Source organism: Diadema antillarum, unplaced genomic scaffold, assembly GCF_040938485.1.
Source record: "Diadema antillarum isolate AM-2024a unplaced genomic scaffold, OU_Dant_1.0 seq00002328_RagTag, whole genome shotgun sequence".
Lineage (NCBI taxonomy): Eukaryota > Metazoa > Echinodermata > Echinoidea > Diadematoida > Diadematidae > Diadema > Diadema antillarum.
The window spans coordinates 7,774-28,606 of NW_027272947.1; the positions used below are offsets into that span (position 1 = coordinate 7,774).

Genomic DNA, 20,833 nt, shown 5'->3' on the forward strand with positions numbered 1-20,833 from the left:
TTCAATTCCTCATTTGATAATTCAGGTTTGAATTATTCTAATCTAAATACATTCAAATTTCTCTGAACATCTTTGAAAAGAGATATTGTACAAATTATATTAGTTATGTACAAATTTTCAACTGTATATACACACTTTGTAAAGTATAGGTTTGTAGATAATACATAGCATATTATGTTGATAGCAAGATGATATAAGCGAATGTAAATTTAGATTGTAAACAATGGGGTCACGTTAGGTTGTAAAAAGCATGCATGCTGGTATGTTGAAAAGCATAAAACATGTGGAATAAAGACATTAAGAGCAAGGACGAGAAAGTTACAATCAGAACGTTTAAACAGACGGCATAAAAAGGTTGAAATGGCAGGAATCTCGAAAAATTAAGTTTCACATGAAATGTAAAAGCTTATGAGATGAGCTTCATACAAGACCAGAGTTCAACGTTTCTAGGTCCTTTAACATCATGAGTCTTAATCCCAAGGGTAAAACATAAAAATTGACATTTGCAAATTTGACTGATATTGGATTGGCTAAAATACAAATGTGAGCAAACATCACTTTGTTTCTGGAATATCTAATTTTTAAGTACTTGCTTGTCTTTAAAAATATATCTGAGAATTATTCATAAAACGTTCTATGTGTAACGACAAGGCCTAACTTTAAATGATATGAAAACTAGGCATGAAAAACAGAGAGAGAGAAAGAGAGAGAGATGGAACAAGATGGACATGTGATTCACCTTAAATTACATAAAAACTTTGAATTACTCACTGCTTAAATGTACTCTTGCTTACACACAAAAGAACAGGACGCTAGACGCATTTCAGTTAGTAGCAGCAAACTTGCACATACACCGAGAAATTTATGATTTTTTTTTTCTTCCCCCTCCCCAATGCTGACATTCCTGGGACGAATTCCTATACCCGACACATCGATATCACAGACATGTAAAGTTTCTTTGCTTTGAAGGGTGAATGTTGTTTGCTACAGGATGTACACGGAGCATTTTAGTCGACATAACGTTGGAGTGTCGACACAACAAAACCATTTAGTCCTAACTGTCATTTTCCCTTTTTTTTACCTAGCTCCTTGTTTTTACAGAACTACATGTAGATACCATGCACTCCTGTGAAGTTTTTTATTATTATTATTATCATTATTCGATTACATGCACAAATGTCAAAGCTTGCATCAGCAGACTATGTTATTGAAATCATGCCGGACACAAATATTTATTTGTTGTTTTTTTGAAAAGTAAATTTCTTTCATCAAATGTCGCGTAGGAGACAATGACAACCTGTGCTTATCCAAAACTCTGATACAACTAGCAAATATTTTTGCTGGCAGACACGAGACTAGAAAGCTAGCTCTGGTTGCTAAGTGATCTTAAAATGATGACACGGTGAGTGCCCCCCGCCTACCTGGCAGGATTCATCAGCAAAAACATCATCCACGCAACCGCTACGCCTCCCATTCAGTGTGTTTTGCACGTACACACCAGATTATTTACACTGGAACGGAATGATCTGCATATTACTGAATTTCATCATAGTTTCACTTCACCATCGTGCAATTTTTTTTTTTTTTAGCATCTCTTTTATTTTTACAGACACCATACATCACAAAACACACAAGAAGCTATGGGGTTTGTACATTGACACGTTTGTCTGTCTGTCACACACAGGTACTCAAATGGCTCCGTCTCAGATGGATGTAAATAGTGTTCCCCGTTTTTTTTTTTTAATTCTTTTGCGTTTTGTATATTACAGAAAATCGTACATACACTGACAAGCAAGCAAGTTCTGCCATCAACTTTTTATGTTTGTGTCAGTTCACGGCCATCTCCAGGGGGGAAAAAAAGATGGTGATACAGAGAAGCACCATGCCGACTCGTTTCCTCCCGCTTCAAGAACAAGACCCCAAGACAGCGCAGGAAGCAACGTCCAGAGGATCTACCAGGCTACGGAATCTGTTGGCGGCGTGAAGCAAGGGGGAACGTTAGTCCACCTGGCCAGCAATCTGCCAGACGATGAGGTGACTGCGCTCGCTGCGCGCCGCCCTGGAGGAATTGGTCAGGACGTCGCCATAGCTACCGGATCCCTCCTCCTCATCCTCTCCATCTCCTGTACACAGATTAAAAAGAAGCAGAGATAAAAATGAAATATCATTCAACACCTAAAAAGAATGTAGCTATCAAACTGGTCGATTGCCAATCACGTGACATTTAGTTAATAGTAAAATCGCATGCTGTGGCTGTCAGCTGTGCAACTTTGTTTGCGCAAAAATGGATAGCGCATGGCTGACATCACCAATTTTCACTGACTCTCGTGTTAAACTCACAACTGACTCAAAGTTTTTGTTCCATTGCACGGCTCTGATGTCACAATAAAGAAACATTTGCCGCATGCACTCAACAATTACAAGTGCGCTTACAAGTGCATACTTATGTCACTCATTTTCTAAACAACTTCAACCGTTCGGTTTTGCGTATGTACGTACACGGTCTTTCATGGAAAATGGTTGCCATTTTTGTGCTAAATTCAAGAATCTGTATGGACCACATCTGTTGATGTTCGAGGTGTTGTATAAAACAAACAGTGTCATGGTCTGTACTCGTGCAATGGAACAAGATTTTGCACTCAGTGAAAGATGAGAGGCACCATTCAACTTGGCTTCACCTTGTTAAATAGAGTGCCTCTATCTTTCATCTCTGTGTGAAATCTTGTACCGTCGCACTTGTGACCATTATGTTTTCTTCATTGCTTTTTTTGACAAGTAGCACGGTGGTCCACAACTTGAAATTTGAACATGTTGCAAGGTCTGAATGTGAGAATATTGCGGAAATTGTGGGCTCCGTCAAGCCTGCATCGCGCGCATTATTGCGCGACTTATTTCTTGTCGTGCTCTTTATATGTATGTTTGATGTTCTGTCTCATGTTTTGTGCACAAATTTGCTAAGTAGTTTGATGTTTCTCAAGTTTTGCATACTTTTTAAAACATGTTTGAACACATTTTATTTTGAACATGTCGTCAATTTTCGAGGATGTTGCATTTCATGACTCAACCTTTCTGGGATGTTGCACAAGAATTTGAGCATGTTGCAGCAACATGCTCAAACCCCTCATGGACCAACCTAAAGTGGTATTGAATATTGCTTCCTGTGACAGGATTCATGACACACTTTTCTACCATAATTAGCATCAAAGTGATCAATAGTAAAAAGTAATAGTAAAAAGTAATCAGGCTTTTATGACTTTCATGACAGAGCACTGTTTACCACAGGAAATGTACACAAAATCACAAAATTGTGCCCATTTTGGGGTTACAAAAATGGGCTTGGCTTTACAAAAGTATGCACGGATGTTGCAAATTTGGTCTAAAAAGTTGTGCGAGACTTGAACAAAGAATGTCTAAAGCCTTGTGATGAGACCTTCTGGCGTTACAGAATTATAGCGCAAAACGTTGAGGGGGGGGGGGGGTGGATTCTTTTTAGCGAACCCTTTTAGGGTTAAGACACTCACCAAGTCTGAAATCGATGTACCCCTCCCCACCACTCAGCACCAGCATGTTCTTGGTTGCCAGGTTGTCCGGGGGTGGCTGCTCGTTGTTGGGTGGGGGCGGGGCAGACCCAACGCTGCCAGTTGCTACCCCACTCGGAGAACCTATCAATCAGGCAGCAAGCAAACCACGTTTGTGGACTCAATGTCATTTCATAACAGACAAAAGAGAATTAAATTTATGTGAACCTTGCATGAGTTAGAGTACTGTAAAACCATAAATTTTTGTTGCTTGAATCTTTCGCAAATTTCATGAGGAGCCAAGATTCGCAAAAGTAAAATGCATGTGAAAGCGTTTGTCTACACAATGCATTGAATGCCAGTTCTGATATGTGACACTTTCGTGCCACAAATGTTTCTGGTTTTACAATACTACTCCTCAATTCAGATGGACTTCACTATCAAATGCATGGATAGCTCTACATGAAGATTGAATAGGAAGTTCTGAGAGCAATTCAACCTATTATAAGCAATAGAGCAAGCTTTAAATCCTCACAGGAAACTATCAGTATCTTTTTATTCATTCTATGAGAGACAATTCGTTACCACTGATTTTGTTTTTGAGAAGTACTACGTGAAATATTTGCTTATACATGATACATACAATCAAACTGCTGCATAGTTTATAGCACCTTGGTTATTCAAGAGGTCAATGCTAGTTATATCATCACTAATCAGTGATGAATTAAGGATAATCATATATATAATAAATTTGAGAGATTCTTTCTTTATCTCTGTGTGAATTTCTAGGCATTTTCTACAAAGCTCTTCAATAAATAGGCAGCCTCTATTTTGACCTTTGGCACATTTTTCTAAAATATTGTCTAAATCTCAACGATGGCATTGTCACCGATAGTAAGACATAATTTCAACCACAAGTCTCTTCATGAAGTCTGGTTGACGGCTGATCAATAGCTCAGACAGTTTCCATCGAAACCATTGCCTAATAATCTCTAATTCTTTTATGACAGTGCCATCTACTATGAGGGCATAGGCTACTGATGATGAGAACAATATCTACTAGCTGAGAGCTGGCTATACTTAAGAACATCATGGAAAACTACAAGTGTCATTCCATATCATGTTCTTATTGGAATGTGATAAACAATCCAAACAAATTAAATGGTGGAAGTTTCCTCAAAACTGCACCTAAAAAGGCAACATTTTATAATTTCACAATTTCTCACAAAATTATGATGTTGGCTGCATTATGCGCATATCACACAAGTCAATGCTGTCAAAACCTCACAACACTACCACAGGTTTATGCCCCCCCCCCCCCAAAAAAAAAAGTACGAAAAGCATGGTTCTTGGTTGATATATTAGCACGTCCAACCAAACCACCTGAAAAAAATCATTGTTGCTAGATTCTGGCAACACTGCGATAATTTGATGTGAAGGATACTGGATATCCTTATAGATAACGGGTTTCATTTCAAACTTGGACATTTTAATAGTGAAAATCTCACATCTTCACCCCTCTGCTTTATAATCTCTCGCTTTCAACATGACACTTGTAATGAAAACATGTGAAACCACGAATCCTAATTTTCTGTCCAAATTTAATCAGACTTCTACCATTCCGTATGTTTGAGTTTAACTGTACCCATTTGTAGTCAAATTGAACATGAAGCTGAATTGCCCAAAATAAAAGACGACGATGATGAACACACAAGACAGAGAGAAATGTTTGTGCTTGGAGCCCTAATCAAATTCACTGTAAAAATGGCCTACGTCTCCAAAGTGTGGGACCCTCTTTTGTTTGTTTTTGTTTCATTAAACTCTTACAGGGAAATTCTGGGCCAGTTAAAAGTTAGTCTCATAACAAAGAGTAGAATGCTACAAGCACAACAGAGAAAATAATAAAAAAATTGAGAAAGTTATGAAATTGTGAAGTTTTGTTAACTTTACAATACACTTCTTGAAAAGCCCGCCCCCCTCAAAAAAAAAAATTATTGATATTAATACCTGTTCTATGCAATGAAACTCACAGATTTCAACTGCGATCACATCCAACCAATTTGACATCATATTAATAGCCAAAACATTTTTAAACCAACTCCATGTGGACATAATGATATTAACTGTTACTGAAGTCAGATTTCAAGTTCGTTTGCGTGTTCTGGTGAGTGTGCAGAACAGATATGGGGTGGGGGTAGGGTTGGGGGTTTGGGAGCAAAATTCAGTTGGCAAGCATGCAAATCTGCATATAAAAAGCAAACAAAAGCAAACAAAGCACAATGATGTGGTACAGGTCCAAAACCAAAGAGCTGTTTTACTGGAGGTATGGTGGCTCACTTAGCAATGTGTGTGTGTGTTTTTGTATTTTTTTTTTTACATTTTAAAACACATATCAATTTTATTGAAATCAGTATTTCCTGTGATGATATGTGTGTTCTATGGAATATAAAATCAAATCTGTACAGAAAAAAAGCCATTCTTGTAATAGGTGGCATGCTAATCTTGCACGCAGTCATTTTTTAGTTTGGGGTTATTTTCATTTGTCTCTTATCTTCTGTCTTTTCTATGTTCAAGCCTAAGGGTGGCTGTAAGGGAGAATACAGCATGGGTCATGTGATAAGCAAAAGATAAGATATTCCCAGAGGTATATATAAAAGATGCCCACCTCAACCTTAGGCAGGGGGAAAAAAACATAGAGGGGTGTATAACTGTGGTCAGTGGACATTAAATATGTAGGACATTTGGCAGGAAGTTAACAATTGCTGCGCAGAGAGCAAATAAAATGCACAAAATTATACAGCAGGGACAGAAGTCTTCAACTAAAAAAAAAATACAGCAACAGAAACAGGAACAGAATTGGAAGCACAGAGGAACCAAGAGCACCGAAAAAAGAATATAAAGAAAAATCAAAACAAGGAGAGCAATGTAACGATAAACTGAGGTGCAAACGTAAAAAGTGTAGGAAAGGGTGTGGTTAATTCTCACCGTCCACGCAAACCAACTTACTGGGATTACCTGGGACAGACACAAAGAATTTGACGGCGTCGCGGTGGCCATGGAACGAGAGCTGGGCCTGGGTGATGCTGCAGTAGGGAATAATGCTGCCCGCCCTCACACTGTCCGTTTTGTTGTCGGTGTAGACACGGATCACCCCTCCCGGTCGAGTGCCCCCTGTGGAGGTCGGTTTCTTGCCTGAAAATAATTTACGACAGTTGTTTTTGCATTACACATCTTCATCACACCATTGTCCTCTTAGTAGTTTAAAACTTATTGTAACATCAAATGGAATCAAATCTACATACACATTTGTACAGGGTGCATTACCTCACGTCCTTAGACAGCATTTCAGCGAGGATGCAACATTCTGGGGCATGCGCGTCAAAATTGGATACTGTAAATCCAAAAATGTTCGCTTTCATTGAATTATGCAAATTTTGCAAGAGCACAGATTTGCAAAATTAAAATGCACATGAAAGTTCTTGTTTACACTATATGAATTGAATGCCAGTGGCAATTCCCAAATATTTGCATGCCCGAAAATGGCACTCGGCTTCAATTTGTGAAAATTTTATGCTGTGAATATTTCTGGTTTGCAGTAAGCTGATGATCACATCACCACACATGCCTCCTGATCTCTTGTACACAAATCTTTCAAGGAATTTGCCCTTTCTTGACATGAAATCAAAGAGAACTCTAGCATCCTTTGCATTAAATCATCTTGATTGCATCACTACAATCAGAATAATAATCACAACTGTATGTTTGTTTGCTTGGGTTTTTTTGTGTTTGTATTGGAGGGATGATAGTAATATTGTCAATCAATAATGTCAGTATTACAAACAAGAGTAATATCATTCATTTGTGAAAACACTTCAAACTTATAAGCTCCAATAACCTTGTTGTCAAATGTCCCATTTCCAGAAACTTCAATCACTCTATTATTCTGACTTTTACGAATCTGAAATTTTTGGTTTAAAAAAAAGTTACTTGATTTCACAAAACAACAACAACTATGAATTAGAACAAGAGTTGAATCTAAAAAATGAAGTTTGATTAACTGTGCAGGCTGAGATTAATATGTTGAGGTGATATAAATAGGTGATGTCACACTCATGAATAATCTTTTTTTTCATGTATACAGGAAATACTTCAAGTATACTTCCATTAAGAAAGGAGTCAAAATCATGTGTTGATATGTTTGCAAATAACTGTTTATACATCTATTCATTATGTTTCTATATGTTTCTCTCTGCATGTTTGTGAAATTTTAAATATATGAAATGAAATGAAGTCCCTCGAAAGAGGATAAAGAAAAAAAAGATATCAGACTTTATTCCGTATAAGCTGGATATGGATTGGAGCCACACTGTAACTCCCGAAATCCAGGAAGTTTTGGAGTTCTACAGTGATCCATTCCCCCCCCCCCCCAGCCCCTATGTACTTACTCTCTGTGAGCGGTATTGAAATGATGACACCGTTTCCCGTTCCGACCCACAACCTGTTGCATGCCATCATGACTGACGTGATGCGGACGAAGGAGAATCCCAGCTTCCCGGTCCCTGGGTAGGTTGGCAGCGACATAATACAGACAATCTCACATCGTAAGTTCTAGTTAATGAATCATTTTGTGAATATTTCAACATCGCCACTTCGAAACTCTGTAAGGGTTGCTAGACAGACATTGATAGTCCTGACAACACTGATAACATGAAGATTACTACTGACTTGATAATGTTAATAGAAATAACACATTTTATACAATTGTGTTTTGTTATGCTTGCAGGCTTCCCAGCATTTCAAGAAAACAAAAATTCTTTGATTTTTCCCTGATGAAGTCTCAAAACTCCATGATAATTATTTCAACTCATTTCCATTCCCAGTCATCCAATGGATGTTGTTGCAACAAAATATAACAGAGTCTGACTGACTACTTTCAATTTTCGGGCCAATCAAAATTCCCTGACTTTTCCCTGATTGGCAAAAAGTAAAATAATTTTCCCTGATTTCCCCGATGGGCTGGGAACCCTGGCTTGACAAAGATATCCCTTCTTGAATATGAAATGAAATACCAGCATAGTTTCAGATTCCCTATTTGTCACTGCTCTTAACACAAAATTGAGATAATTATCCTCATGTGATAACATAAAGAAATCCTTCCACTTCAGTAATTCTAAATGAACACTTAGGCATTTCTGTCGCCATGGCTTGTACAGTTCCTGAATATTACAGCTGTAAAGTAAAAGACTCAATAGTGAATCTGCATTCTATGTTTGACTGGGAACATAAAATCCTTCACGAGCAACCCCCAGTTTTGTTTCTCTGCCACCAGAGGGCGCTGTTTAGACTCACCCAGCATCTTGCTGACGTATGGCTCAATGTCGACGTCCTGTAGGTGCTGGTGTGTGTGTGCGTGGTAGAGGCGCAGGGTGCTGTCCAGTCGGATGGACACCCAGACCCCGTCACCTTGCCAGGCCAGCAGGCGCACTTGACTCTCCTTGCGTGGGTGGGCATCAAAGGATTTCTGGCCGCCAAAGAAAACAAGATCCACATGATCAAATCAAGAGATTTGAATAAAACCTCAGCAATTTGACGGCTGTGCAGAGTTGACAGGGATATCTCCACCATTTTATTCCTTCTCTTTATTCAGCCAAAAGCATGGCCACTATTGAGTACATCTAAATAAAGTTCATTGATCATGACCTTTCATCTTGGGAATTGACCTTTGACCCATAGGTGTGCAAAAGTATTTCCTCATTAATTTCTGTACTTCCTACCACATGTCTATTTCACTTGGTTTTTTCTACTTGAAGCTGTGGGAAGAAGACATTTTTGTTGTGTGCTCAAGTTCAGTGACCTTTTGACCTTTTACCTTAAGAAACTTTACCCAAAATATAATCAACACATACACACTTCATGTAGCATATCTGGGCCAAGTATTAATCAAATCCAACAGGGATCTTTCTTAAATCAAGATAATGAGATCTGGGGGTGAGGGGATAGTAGGACAACAGAAATACCGGCTTGCACAATGGGATAATTCACACAAAGACACAACATTTCCTCCTGTGATAATTGCTCCAGTCTTATTTTCCCCAGGGACTTAGAGTTAGGGTTAGGGTTGCGTTTGGGTTTTTGGTTTAGTTTTATGTGAGGATTAGGATTAGGATTAGGGTAATGTTTGTGGGTAGAATTTATGCTTGGCTTAGTGTGCACATGTATCATGGGAGCAATTGTCCCAGGAGCAAATGTCATGGAACCAATTCGCCCACTAATTGTTGGGATCACAGCAAACAATCAACTTTATTTTGTCTGCCAGGGTTCAAACCACTGAAGAGAGATGACAAGAACTTGCTATGAAAATGTATTCTATGAATTAATTGTCCTGTCTTCTCTCTGGCTTAAAGGGGCTGTACAGTACTGGTTGAAGTAGGGATTCATGTTTTGAACATTCCTAAGTGAGATAATAAAAAGCTCTTATGAAATATGAAAGAGCATGTAATTTTAAGAAGGATTCAACATTTATTTGATGAAAATTGGTTTTCAAATGGCTGATATCCAAAAAGTGCTAATAATAAAAGGCGACATGCCACAACTTTATTAGGATCTCTTTGTTTCACCTTGTTTTTGGATATCTCAGCCATTTCAAAACGATTTTCATCGAATAAACTTTTGATATCCCTTAGATATATCTATATCAGATATATCTGAATATCTCGCAAAACGTTAAAAGCTAAATCCTCATCTCGACCAGAACTGTACACACCCTTTAAGTCCTACAGAAAAAAAAAAATGAGATCATTCCCTGGGCAGATCAGAAATTTTCTTTTGTTTTGTTTTGTTTTGTTTTTTGAGGGGGTGGGGAGCTAAAACAAAACATAGTAAAAAAACAAACAAAACAAAACTGTCAAGCCAGCAGATGTCAATATTTTTTAGATGAGGAAACTACTTCTCATTTCCATGTTTGCTTTATCAAGAGATTTTATCTTAGACTTTCACAACTTGGCTATAATCTTGTCACAGGAGGAACTGACCTCTACTTTGAGGGTCTGTGGGTGGATGACGTGGATCTTATTCCTGAGTCCGCACCAGACCCGGTCCAGGACCACCACCATGCAGCGGATTGAGTTCTGTGGTCGGCCCAGGTCCAGTACATGGTAGTTGTTCATGTCCCACTGGCCATCTTCAATGGAGTGACAAAGACCGACAGATACTTGTTTGAATCTCAGACAATGACCGAATGTAATACATGATGTGACAGCATTCTGAATATCAACACTTGCTATACTTTGTAATCAGCAATAGCAGTGCGACAAGAGAGTTACAGAAATTGTTTCTACAGGAATCAAGTCTGCCTAAGTCAGTGCTTCTCAACTGGAGAGCCGCAACGTGGTCTTCGTATTAGATCTAACTCAGCCTCAAAAAAACTGCAGGAGCCAAAGTAGGTTTCAGGTTAGAAAATAAAGTTGAGAAGCACTTAACTATAAAGTGATGTCTCTAAAATTGATTTGATCCAAAGACTTGCCAGTTTTCTATTCTCCCCACATGACAGCTTTTCCTGCCTATGTTCAGGCAACTGACATATTTGCCGATGTGTCATTGAGACTAGGCTGCTTAGCACCCTACTCATTCCAGGACAGATAGTGATCCTGCTATGCATGGGTATATGATGCTTCCGTATACTTTTTTGATTATTTCCCCAACATGGTCAAAACTGTACTATATACATATATAAGAGCTTACAGTACACAGAAAAGGCAGATAAGAGAGGGAGATAGAAAGATTCCTTACCCATGTCCTGGCAAAAACTTGTGAACAAATACCAGTAAAGAACTAGAAAAGCACTCGAGAGCGCAGACCTCCGCCAAGCATGCAGCTCATTTCCACCACTTATCTTGTTTTTCCATAGAGATCAGTGATTTGCACCCATACGTACTTATAGCATTGTATGCTGAAAGTCGCCCGATTTCCCAATATAGAAACGTTTTGTTACGTCATAAACTTCCAGCTGCGCGGCGTGCCTCACCCTGGCAGAAACTAGAGCACGCACTTTAGAGCGCGCATGCAAACCTCAAATATGCGCAGCCTGAACTCCCACGTTCATTGACCCTACCTGCCAAAATATAAAAAATCCTCCATAAATTCCCAAAAAATTCTCGGATCACCACCAAAATGTCATCGTTTGTTACTTGTCTCATTTTCAACCTTTCCTGTAAGTTTCATCCAAATCCGTTAAGTACTTTTTGAGTTATTTTGCACGTGGACAAACCAACAAACAAACAAACTAACAAACCAACGCTAACGAAAACATATACTCCTCCCTTGGCGGAGGTAAAAATAAGCTACCAAGAGGTTCACACAGCAGTATGTACACACGCACTCACCAGCAGATCGGTGGAAGACTGCGACTGTGCCATCAGCCAGGGCTGCTAGCACACGGCCCTTGATGTGTCTGCCGGGGTGAAGAGAAGTAGAAACAAATCAAATCTTATCATTTGCACGAAACAAGTATCAATCTCGTCTTGAATGTAGGAGACATTGGACAGGATTATTATACAAATGTCAATGGAAACAAAATTTCTATGTCCCATCACAGACCAATAAAAGATGAATCTAAAAAGATGAATCTGACATTTCTTTTTCTCTCCAATCGAAAATGGATGCTAGCAAACACACTTTCCACATAACCAGTATTGTTCAGTAATATCACAGCACAGTTTTTCATGTTAATGCACTGCTTTCATGAACTGGATGCTTCTAATATTGAATCAATGAACAAGTGCCACGTGACAGAGGCGATGGGTTGGCAGGCTTTACAACATGAAATAAGATGTAATCTTAAAAAGGGGAAGTCCACCCTGAAAATTAGGTTCCATGACATTTGCTCCTGTGACAATTGTTCCCATGAAATATCTGCATGCTAAGCCAAACATAAATTCAAACTATAAACACAACCCTAACCCTAATCGTCACATCAAACTAAACCTAAAACCCTATTACAACCCTAACCCCAACCCTATGTCCTCGGAGAAAATAACAACAAAGCAATTGTCCCAGGCACAAATGTTGTGTCACTGAAAATTAGTTGATGTGAATAGAAGCAGAAAAGTGAAAAGAAATCTTTGAAAGTTTTGTCTCCTCCAGGACAGTCATTGAAAATTGGAATGGATAAAAGTCCCCTGCGAGGACAGGATCTTGACACTTACACAATGGCAAAGATGGCGTCCTTTAGTTTGATGGCGTGAAGACACCTCCTCCACTGGGACACGGCTGAGTGGACGTAGAGACTTGGGTGAGATGAAAGGAGATATGAACCGTAAAGAATAGAGTCATGGCAGTTTCGACAATGGTCAAGCTCAGGGAACTACTTTCAATTCACAAATCTGTTTTCATACAGTAGTAATTAATCATCAGCAAAGTGGTTTGAAAGTGTCTGAAACTACCTACATTAGTCCATTGGAGTATATCTTACAATATTAATCCTCCACCAAAGTTATGTTTTTGCCGCCATTTGTTGGTTTGTCTGTGTGCAAAATAATTCTAAAGTTGTGAACAGATTTGGAGGAAACTTGCAGGAAAAGTTCATAATGACACAAGGAACGGATCATTAAATCTTGGTGGTGATACGGGAATTTTTATGAATTTTTGAAGGATTTTGTACCATTTGGCAAAAAAGGACAATAAACTTGGGAGTTAAAGATGAGCATATTTAAGGTTTGCATATGTGCACTAAAGCATGCCCTCTGCTTCAGGCACCATGCCCAGCAGGAAGCTGATGAAGTAAACACAAGGCTTCTTGCTTTTAAATATCACTAATTTTGGAGTTTGGGTAATTTTCAGCATACGTGTATGAATGGAAATTAGCTACTTGGCACACTGTATGTGTTCTCCGAGTGCTTTTCTAGTTTCTCTTGGTTTTTTTTTGTGAGGATGGACTATTCTGCAGTTTCTCCTTACAAGAGCTTAACACTTCATGGTGTTTGAAAACAAAAAAGACAGACTCAAAGAAGACTCACTTGAGATGTCATTGTGTTTAGGAACATTTGGTGAGACAAGTGCCTATTACAAGACGATTATTGCTGAACAAGATGGTCAGGTTTGTCAGTTTGTTGCTATGTGCATCAAACTAGTATCCATTCATTCACTATGATATCAGAGTGATTATTTCAAAGTTGATGAAAGTCTCACTAATGTAACATTAACAAGCTTAAAATGTTGTGAATAGCCTAGAAACTAGGAACAAAGACTTTCCTCTTTGCTGGCAATGTGTACATCATTAATACACACAAACAAAACATGAAGAAGGTCATTTACTCCAGCTTACTTTCCATTCTGAGCCCCCAGCCACATGGTGGGCTTGACGCTGGTCATCTTCTCTGCCACCTCGTGCATGGCGTCGCTGACCGGCGGCGCGTCCGACAGGCCGTCCTTCAGCAGGTCGCTAGACGTCCCGCGCCGCTGGCTGGCCACGATGGTCTCGGTGGGGATGGGTTCCGTGGTGGCGCCCAGGGGATCTGTGGGGGAGCCCTCTGTTTGATAAGTCATGGGGAGGGGAGATGGTGGGGGAGGGGGAGGGGGTTGATGTTTGATGGATGTTACATTGGTACAGTGCAAAAAAAAAAAATATGTTTCATCATAAAAGACATAGGAGGTGGCCATTAGAGGTGATGCAAAAGAGGGGAAAAAAGGATTCCATAATGATGGAAGGTAACACAAACATGAAAAAGAATAAAAAAATACAAGAAGAAATAAAGCAATATATAATAGAGAAGAAGATATACAGTACAAAGAATAGAAAGAAAAAGGGACAGACAAAGAAAGGGAAAGAATATGGAATAACTTCAACAAGCCCTTTACCACACAGAGAACTTGGTTTACAGCAGGGAGGTGTTAGAGAAGGAGAGACAACTACTGCTCTCCTTTGAAGTCATGCGCGGCACCGCCGAGAAGTTGTTACCCATGTGCTTTGACAACAGAGAGCATCAATAATCGGGACTAGCGCTCTCACATCAAGAAATACTTGCCCCTACTGCAATTCGCTCTCTCTTTCAATGTGATGGCAACAATGAATTTGTGTACCTTGAATTGGAGCAGCGAATCAAAATGCAGTGTAAAACTAACAATTTTAACAGCAAATAGTTTAAAAGCATGCTGGAGTACTTTATTTGAAAGATCAAAATATCCCAGATTAAAAGATAGAAAACTAACATGCGCAAATGTGCGCATTATAGCAAAATATTAGGTTTTTAAGAGGGCCTAATTTTCATTTCATTTCGATTTGCGCATTACGAAAAAACTAGAAATACATGTTTATGACATGGTATTCTCTCCTAAACTATTCTAAATCAATTCAAGTATTTTATTTGAAATTTTACGGTGAAATAAAGCTTGTAATTCAACGAAAGGTGAAATGCGTTCTTCGTCTATGAACTTCGTCTTGCAACAAGAGCGGTGCCGAGCATGACATCAAAGTGTAGTGGAATGCTAGACATCCCATTGTAATGCCTTGAACCCAAACATGTGTTTGCATGAATTATGAAGAGTTGCCACTCCATCTCTGTAACACATCCCTGTTTACAGTTATAATCACTTTTTTCACCATCATGACTAATATCCAGCAATAAACATTTGGTGAATACCAGTCAACATGTGGAAACACAGGTGCAATCCTGGGCCCCATTTCATGAAAAGCTGATAAGCAACTCTCACTGGAATGCCCACTGTCACATTAACGACAAGAATCCAGCTTCCTGATTGGCTGTTGCAATTGGAAGTTTCCATTCCAGCAGGAGTTGCTATTCTAACATCTTTTATGAAATGGGGCCCTTTCTGGGGCCTTTTCTGTTCAGCTGTGATGAAATTTTGACCCACCAAAAGAAAACTGTTAGTCCTGAGGACTTCAGTAACAAACCAGCATGCATGCCACCATTTGATCATAATCAGCATTCCACCTTTAAAAAACAACAAAAGTGTTTATGCCCACTAGAGAGAAAACCATGGCGACAGGTGTTTGCAGCATTTTTACATCTGCACCACATCTCTCCACTCACGCACCTGGCACAGGGGCAACTCATAAAGTTCACGTTAACAGTGCATCAAAAAGCACTGATATGGCATAGCAATCCTGATTGTTAACAGTAGTTTTACAATCAGAGGGTGAAAAGGAAAGAATGTACATCGCTTTCCACCCTCTGGAATTTCAAGACTTTCCTAATTTGACAATGCCGCATCAGCTTTTATTGCCTGTAAATGAGCTCACTGGCTTCTTTTCAACATGTAGAAGAGGGAAAACCAGTAATATCCTCATATATCTGGACACATGTTTCCTTCTTTGTCACTGTAGGTAGAAAGCTACTAATCCCATAATTTTGAGACTTGAATAAATCTGTCTTTCTGTCTTTCAATACCTTTCTACTTCCCTAACTACATAAATATCAATTTGTTGCCTCCACAATTCATACCTCTCACCTTTCTCCCTATTCACTCAGCGACCTGTTGCTTTATTTCTTTCCTCTATCCATCTAAGCTCTATCAAAGCTATCTACCCATCTATACCCCCCTACCCATTTATTCTTCCAGATATCAATTTTCTTTTCTCTCTTCCTTTTATATCTGCCTATGATATTTGCTGTTTGTTGTATCATTCTCTGATGAGGGTTTAATTACTTACAAGCCAAGCATTTTAGTGGATCCCTCCAGTTCCATCACAATCATCAACTTGTACAACAGTGTATGATTACATTTTTGAACTAGAGAAGCACTCTGAGAGTGCAGACCTCCGCCAAGCATGCAGCTCATTTCCACCACTGATCTTGTTCTTCCATAGAGATATCAGTGATTTCCACCCATACGTACTTGTAGCATTGTGTGCTGAAAGTCTCCCGATTTCCCAATATAGAAGCCTTTGTTACGTCACAAACCCTCAGCTGCACAGCGCGCCTCGCCCTAGCAGAAACTAGAGCACGCACTTTAGTGCGCGCATGCAAACCTCAAATACGCGCAGCCTGAACTCCCAACTTCATTGACCCTACCTGCCAAAATATTAACAAATCCTTCATAAATTCCCCCAAAATTCTCAGATCACTACCAAAATGTAGTCATCTGTTACTTGTATCAATCTAAACCTTTCCTGCAAGTTTCATCCAAATCCGTTGACTACTTTTTGAGTTATTTTGCACACGAACAAACTAACTAACTAACTAACAAACAAACAAACCAACGGTAACGAAAACATAACCTCCTCCCTTGGTGGAGGGAACAAGAATTATGTATTTTGCTAGTTTGGTTTTATTTCAATCTTTTGTATACCATCTTATACACACACATATCATATAATACAGTATATATGCCTGTGGAAAAAAAAAATCTGTTGCTGATGGAAATGAAATAGACTTAAAAAAATACATTCTAGCACTTTTGAGACTCAGTGTCTCCCCACCTGAGTCGCTGCCCTCGTTTGAGTCTGTTTTCTGGAGAACGTTTTCCTTGATGACCCCCTCCATGCCCACGGTGTCTGGGAGGGGGTCGGCCGCCGCCGCATCCGCCAGGGCCTTCTCCGCGTCCGTCACCGACTCGATGTTGGTGCTGACATTGGCCTCGCTCACCTCTGCCTTGAACGTGGCCTCGCCGTCCTCTGTGCTACCTCCTTCAGGCGAGGAGATGGTTGTGAGGTAGGGGGTAGAGGAATACACCAGTTTGGGGTTCCAATTAGCACATGAGCAGAAAAAGGTCATTTACCAACAGGGCATATTGGCTTTTAACTTCACTGAGATAAGCATCTGTGATATAATGATTATTCAAGTGATCCTTGTAATTGGTACTTGGCAGCACATCCACCTGACAGTAAAGTGGTACTTGGCAATATCAACAGAAAGAGAGTGTCAATACATGCAATGCAAAGTTATGAAATGGATGCTGTCCCGAGTGGTAACTAACAGACCATTCTGGTCACCTGGTCTATGCAAGTTGATCTTTAGTTGAACATGATTCATGAATTCCATAAATTGTTACGTCAGACAAGCACATGCAAAATTTCGCTTAGTAAACAAGTGAAGTGGGTGCCTAACCAACTGAGAAAAGAAGAAAGGTCAAAGACAAAGAAAAAAAAACAACTCTTGGTTTGCTTCAGAGTGGATGAAAGAAGGGGTTGGATATAGTCTAAGCAACCAAAAATAACTAAACTAGCTAACTATGCTGACATTCATTAAGACTTGTTGTAGAGTCTGCCTTGCAAATCTATGAGCTCAATGAGTCCATTATTATTGAAGCTAATTGACGGAACAGGAATACTTGATAATTTTCTTTATTCCTTTCTTGCTTTCATTTTAAGCATATACAAACTTCCTTCATGGTACTGATATGTGCTGTACAAGCACTGTTCATTATCATTTAGAATTAGGTGCTATTTCATTTACGTATTATCAAACAGAGGATTATTGCAAATAAAGATTTATCTTTAATATGCTTTTTGTTTTGCTCCTTGATTGACATCCTGGACTAACTAGATGTGCTGCAAATAAAGGGCCACTCATCAATCACTGTTCCTGATTGACAAAATTTATAAGAAGTTACAATCAGTGCCCATCTCATCAAGATAAAGTTAACGTCGATTGTGAAATCAATGATAACTTTGATAGACTTAAAATCCGCTATAACTTTCAATCGACAGTAAGTTTCTGTTTTACGAAGGGACTTAATAGTCGATTACAGTTACAGCTGATCACCATGACTTATCATTGATTTAGTCAAAATAAAAAACACAGGACGAGGCTGGTTTCCGGTACTGTCTGCTTAAAAACAATACAATACATAAAGCAAAACAAACAACAAAACCACAAATGTACATGATGATTGTTTGCCACGGCAACGGAAGCGTAGTCTGTTAGTGCGCCGCAGTAGCGCTACGGCCGCTGAATTAGAAGTATGTTTGCAACAGAACTGCAAAATACGTTGCGTAGGTTGATAGATCTACTACACCTTGAGCTCAACAAAAATCTGCGTACGCGCTTACCGTGAAGATCCAGCACATCATACGTAGGATAACTGAATACTACATAATCATTGACATGGATAATCTGACACAGAGGATTTCTGCAGTGGGACTGAAGGTGAAGGTCATGTATGCATTGTTTCATATCTTGTGTGTTAGGATTATGGAAACTTGTGAGAATGTGGTGACTAGCTTTTTTTTTTTCTTCTTCTTCTTTTTTTACATCTACAAGCGTCTACAGCGCAGATCAGCTTTGTAAAGAATAGATCGCAAGTCTACATGACGAAATTCTAGACCTAGTACCTAGTAGTCTAACAGTGCAACCTAAGTACAAACGACCCGCTGTAACGTTAGGCCTAACTGGTGAAGATCTAGATGATAGATCTTAGTGTCATACTTGTTGCACTATCGAATAAAACTCTTTACTTTTTGTATAGGCCTATTAAACTATCACTTAGTATCTATTGACGAACTAGATCCACGTAGGCCTACACATGTCAGAAATCACTGATTTCCTCGCATATTCTTAGCCAAGATATGCATTGCACACAGATGCAGTTCCAGCGCTCGGTTACTTGCCCCTTGCTGGCGATGGCTTGATGGGCGAGCGGGCTGAGGCGCCGGGCGCGCAGGATGGGATTGAGACTGCTTTAGATTCTAGGTGTTTGCGTGCAGCAGTCGCGTAAGCAATGCATGCCGATCGTGAATTTCATGCAAGGGAAAAAACATAAATAAATGAAAGAAACGTAACTAAATGTTAGAAAAAGTCAGCAGTTAACAAGCAAACATTTGTGACAAGACCCCAGCTATAGACTAGGAAAGTGTGACAGTTATCTTTCTTCTGTAAATTGTCTTACAATTGAGTCTACCTAGACTGTCTCTATCTATAGTTGATTTTTTATCAACTATAGAGTTATCATGGATTTGGAGCAGTTGTGAAAACTTATAGTTGATTTGGGAGGAAGTTAAAGTTGACTTCAACTTTGGGTCTCTTGATAAAAGGGACTTATGGTTGATTTGGGAGTTAATCGTTGATTTATGGACTTATAGTAATTTGGGAGAATAATTATTGATTTTCTGGACTTAAAATCAATTTTATCTGTTGATAAAATGGGGCCTACGTGATTTACCATTGGCAGAAATTGTGAAATGAAATATTTTTGTAATCATTATAAGATGGACAGTACATTCTGTTGATGCTGTTACAGTGCACTGCCATGACCACAAACACAGCTATAATGAAATTCTTTATACAAAGAAGTAAAAACCCAGGCCCCAGAATTATCATCTATGTATGTTTATATACTTTCCTGTTCAGTTAGAATGAAATTTTGACATAACGAAAGAAAACTGGTGGTTCTGAGGACTTCATTTTAACAGGAGTTGTCTGTACTAACATTAATGGTATTGTTTACCATTGGGAGCAGTGATCTAAAAAATGTTCGAGCTATCACAGTTGATGCATAGGGCCTATGTGTAGGTCAGTTGTATCACAAAACATCCTACAATATAAATTTTTGCAATAAAGCCTAAAAGGACATATCACTATTTTTCTCACTAAACCATAACTGTAGATGGTTTAGTCTAAAGATAATTTTATTACAACTATTGTTCACATTTTGTATATTTAACAATACACTACTTAACACTGATTATACTGATCAGCTTTTTACACTGGTTGTTTCTATCCCTAACTCACATTTTACACCGATTTTGAAGTACTACAGCTGGGTTTTTGATTCATCTGCAAATGGTAAATAATGCCTCTAAGTTAGAAGAGATAATGTATGAGCATGATTTAAACACTGAGCAGATTAAAGTCACCCTCTACAGCATGGCATTGCGAGCCTGACATGACGACTAACCCCGTTCTGATGTGGGTGAGGTTCCACTGGGTGTAGCTGGTATGCTGGCTGTTACCAAGGTTACTGTTCCAAAGCCGCTATCACTGCCTCCACTGGACACTGATGCAGTGTCGTCTGTCGTTTCTGATGGTAGGTTCTCATCTGTAGGGTAATCTGACTCCATTGCACCTGAAGGAAAAAAAAAAATACTTAGATGTACCAAAACATAATGCAGTCATTTTAGTTCTAGGGACTTTGGACAGCATGTACAGTGTTTTAGGGTTTTCTGTGCCAACCTACATTCAAAGCACAAATAGGGTATATACCACATAATTTGCATATTTTCTAGAAATTAGCTTAATTAGTGTGATGCTAATTCACACACAAAAAAATGCCAATATGAAGGAGGTACAAAAACTTCCAGAGAGAGAAAGAGGAGGATCACAGAAAGGAAGAGATAGACAGAGACATGGAAAGAGAGAGAA

The 20,833-nt window shown here is 39.1% G+C and overlaps 1 protein-coding gene across 1 annotated transcript in view; it reads right to left on the reverse strand.

Annotated features, from left to right (window-relative positions):
• Positions 1 to 1,026: 1,026 nt before the first annotated feature.
• The window catches only part of LOC139714581 (C-Jun-amino-terminal kinase-interacting protein 4-like), a gene marked incomplete at its 5' end in the record, with an annotated part of 45,344 nt that continues 25,537 nt past the window's right edge, over positions 1,027 to 20,833 (reverse strand). Inside the window, 11 exons of the mRNA XM_071626272.1 lie at positions 1,027 to 2,123; positions 3,522 to 3,662; positions 6,525 to 6,710; positions 7,964 to 8,077; positions 8,868 to 9,039; positions 10,550 to 10,698; positions 11,900 to 11,967; positions 12,722 to 12,802; positions 13,840 to 14,044; positions 16,954 to 17,160; positions 20,370 to 20,537. Of these exons, the coding sequence (XP_071482373.1) occupies positions 1,999 to 2,123; positions 3,522 to 3,662; positions 6,525 to 6,710; positions 7,964 to 8,077; positions 8,868 to 9,039; positions 10,550 to 10,698; positions 11,900 to 11,967; positions 12,722 to 12,802; positions 13,840 to 14,044; positions 16,954 to 17,160; positions 20,370 to 20,537 (1,616 nt within the window). The remainder of the gene's footprint in view (positions 2,124 to 3,521; positions 3,663 to 6,524; positions 6,711 to 7,963; positions 8,078 to 8,867; positions 9,040 to 10,549; positions 10,699 to 11,899; positions 11,968 to 12,721; positions 12,803 to 13,839; positions 14,045 to 16,953; positions 17,161 to 20,369; positions 20,538 to 20,833) is intronic.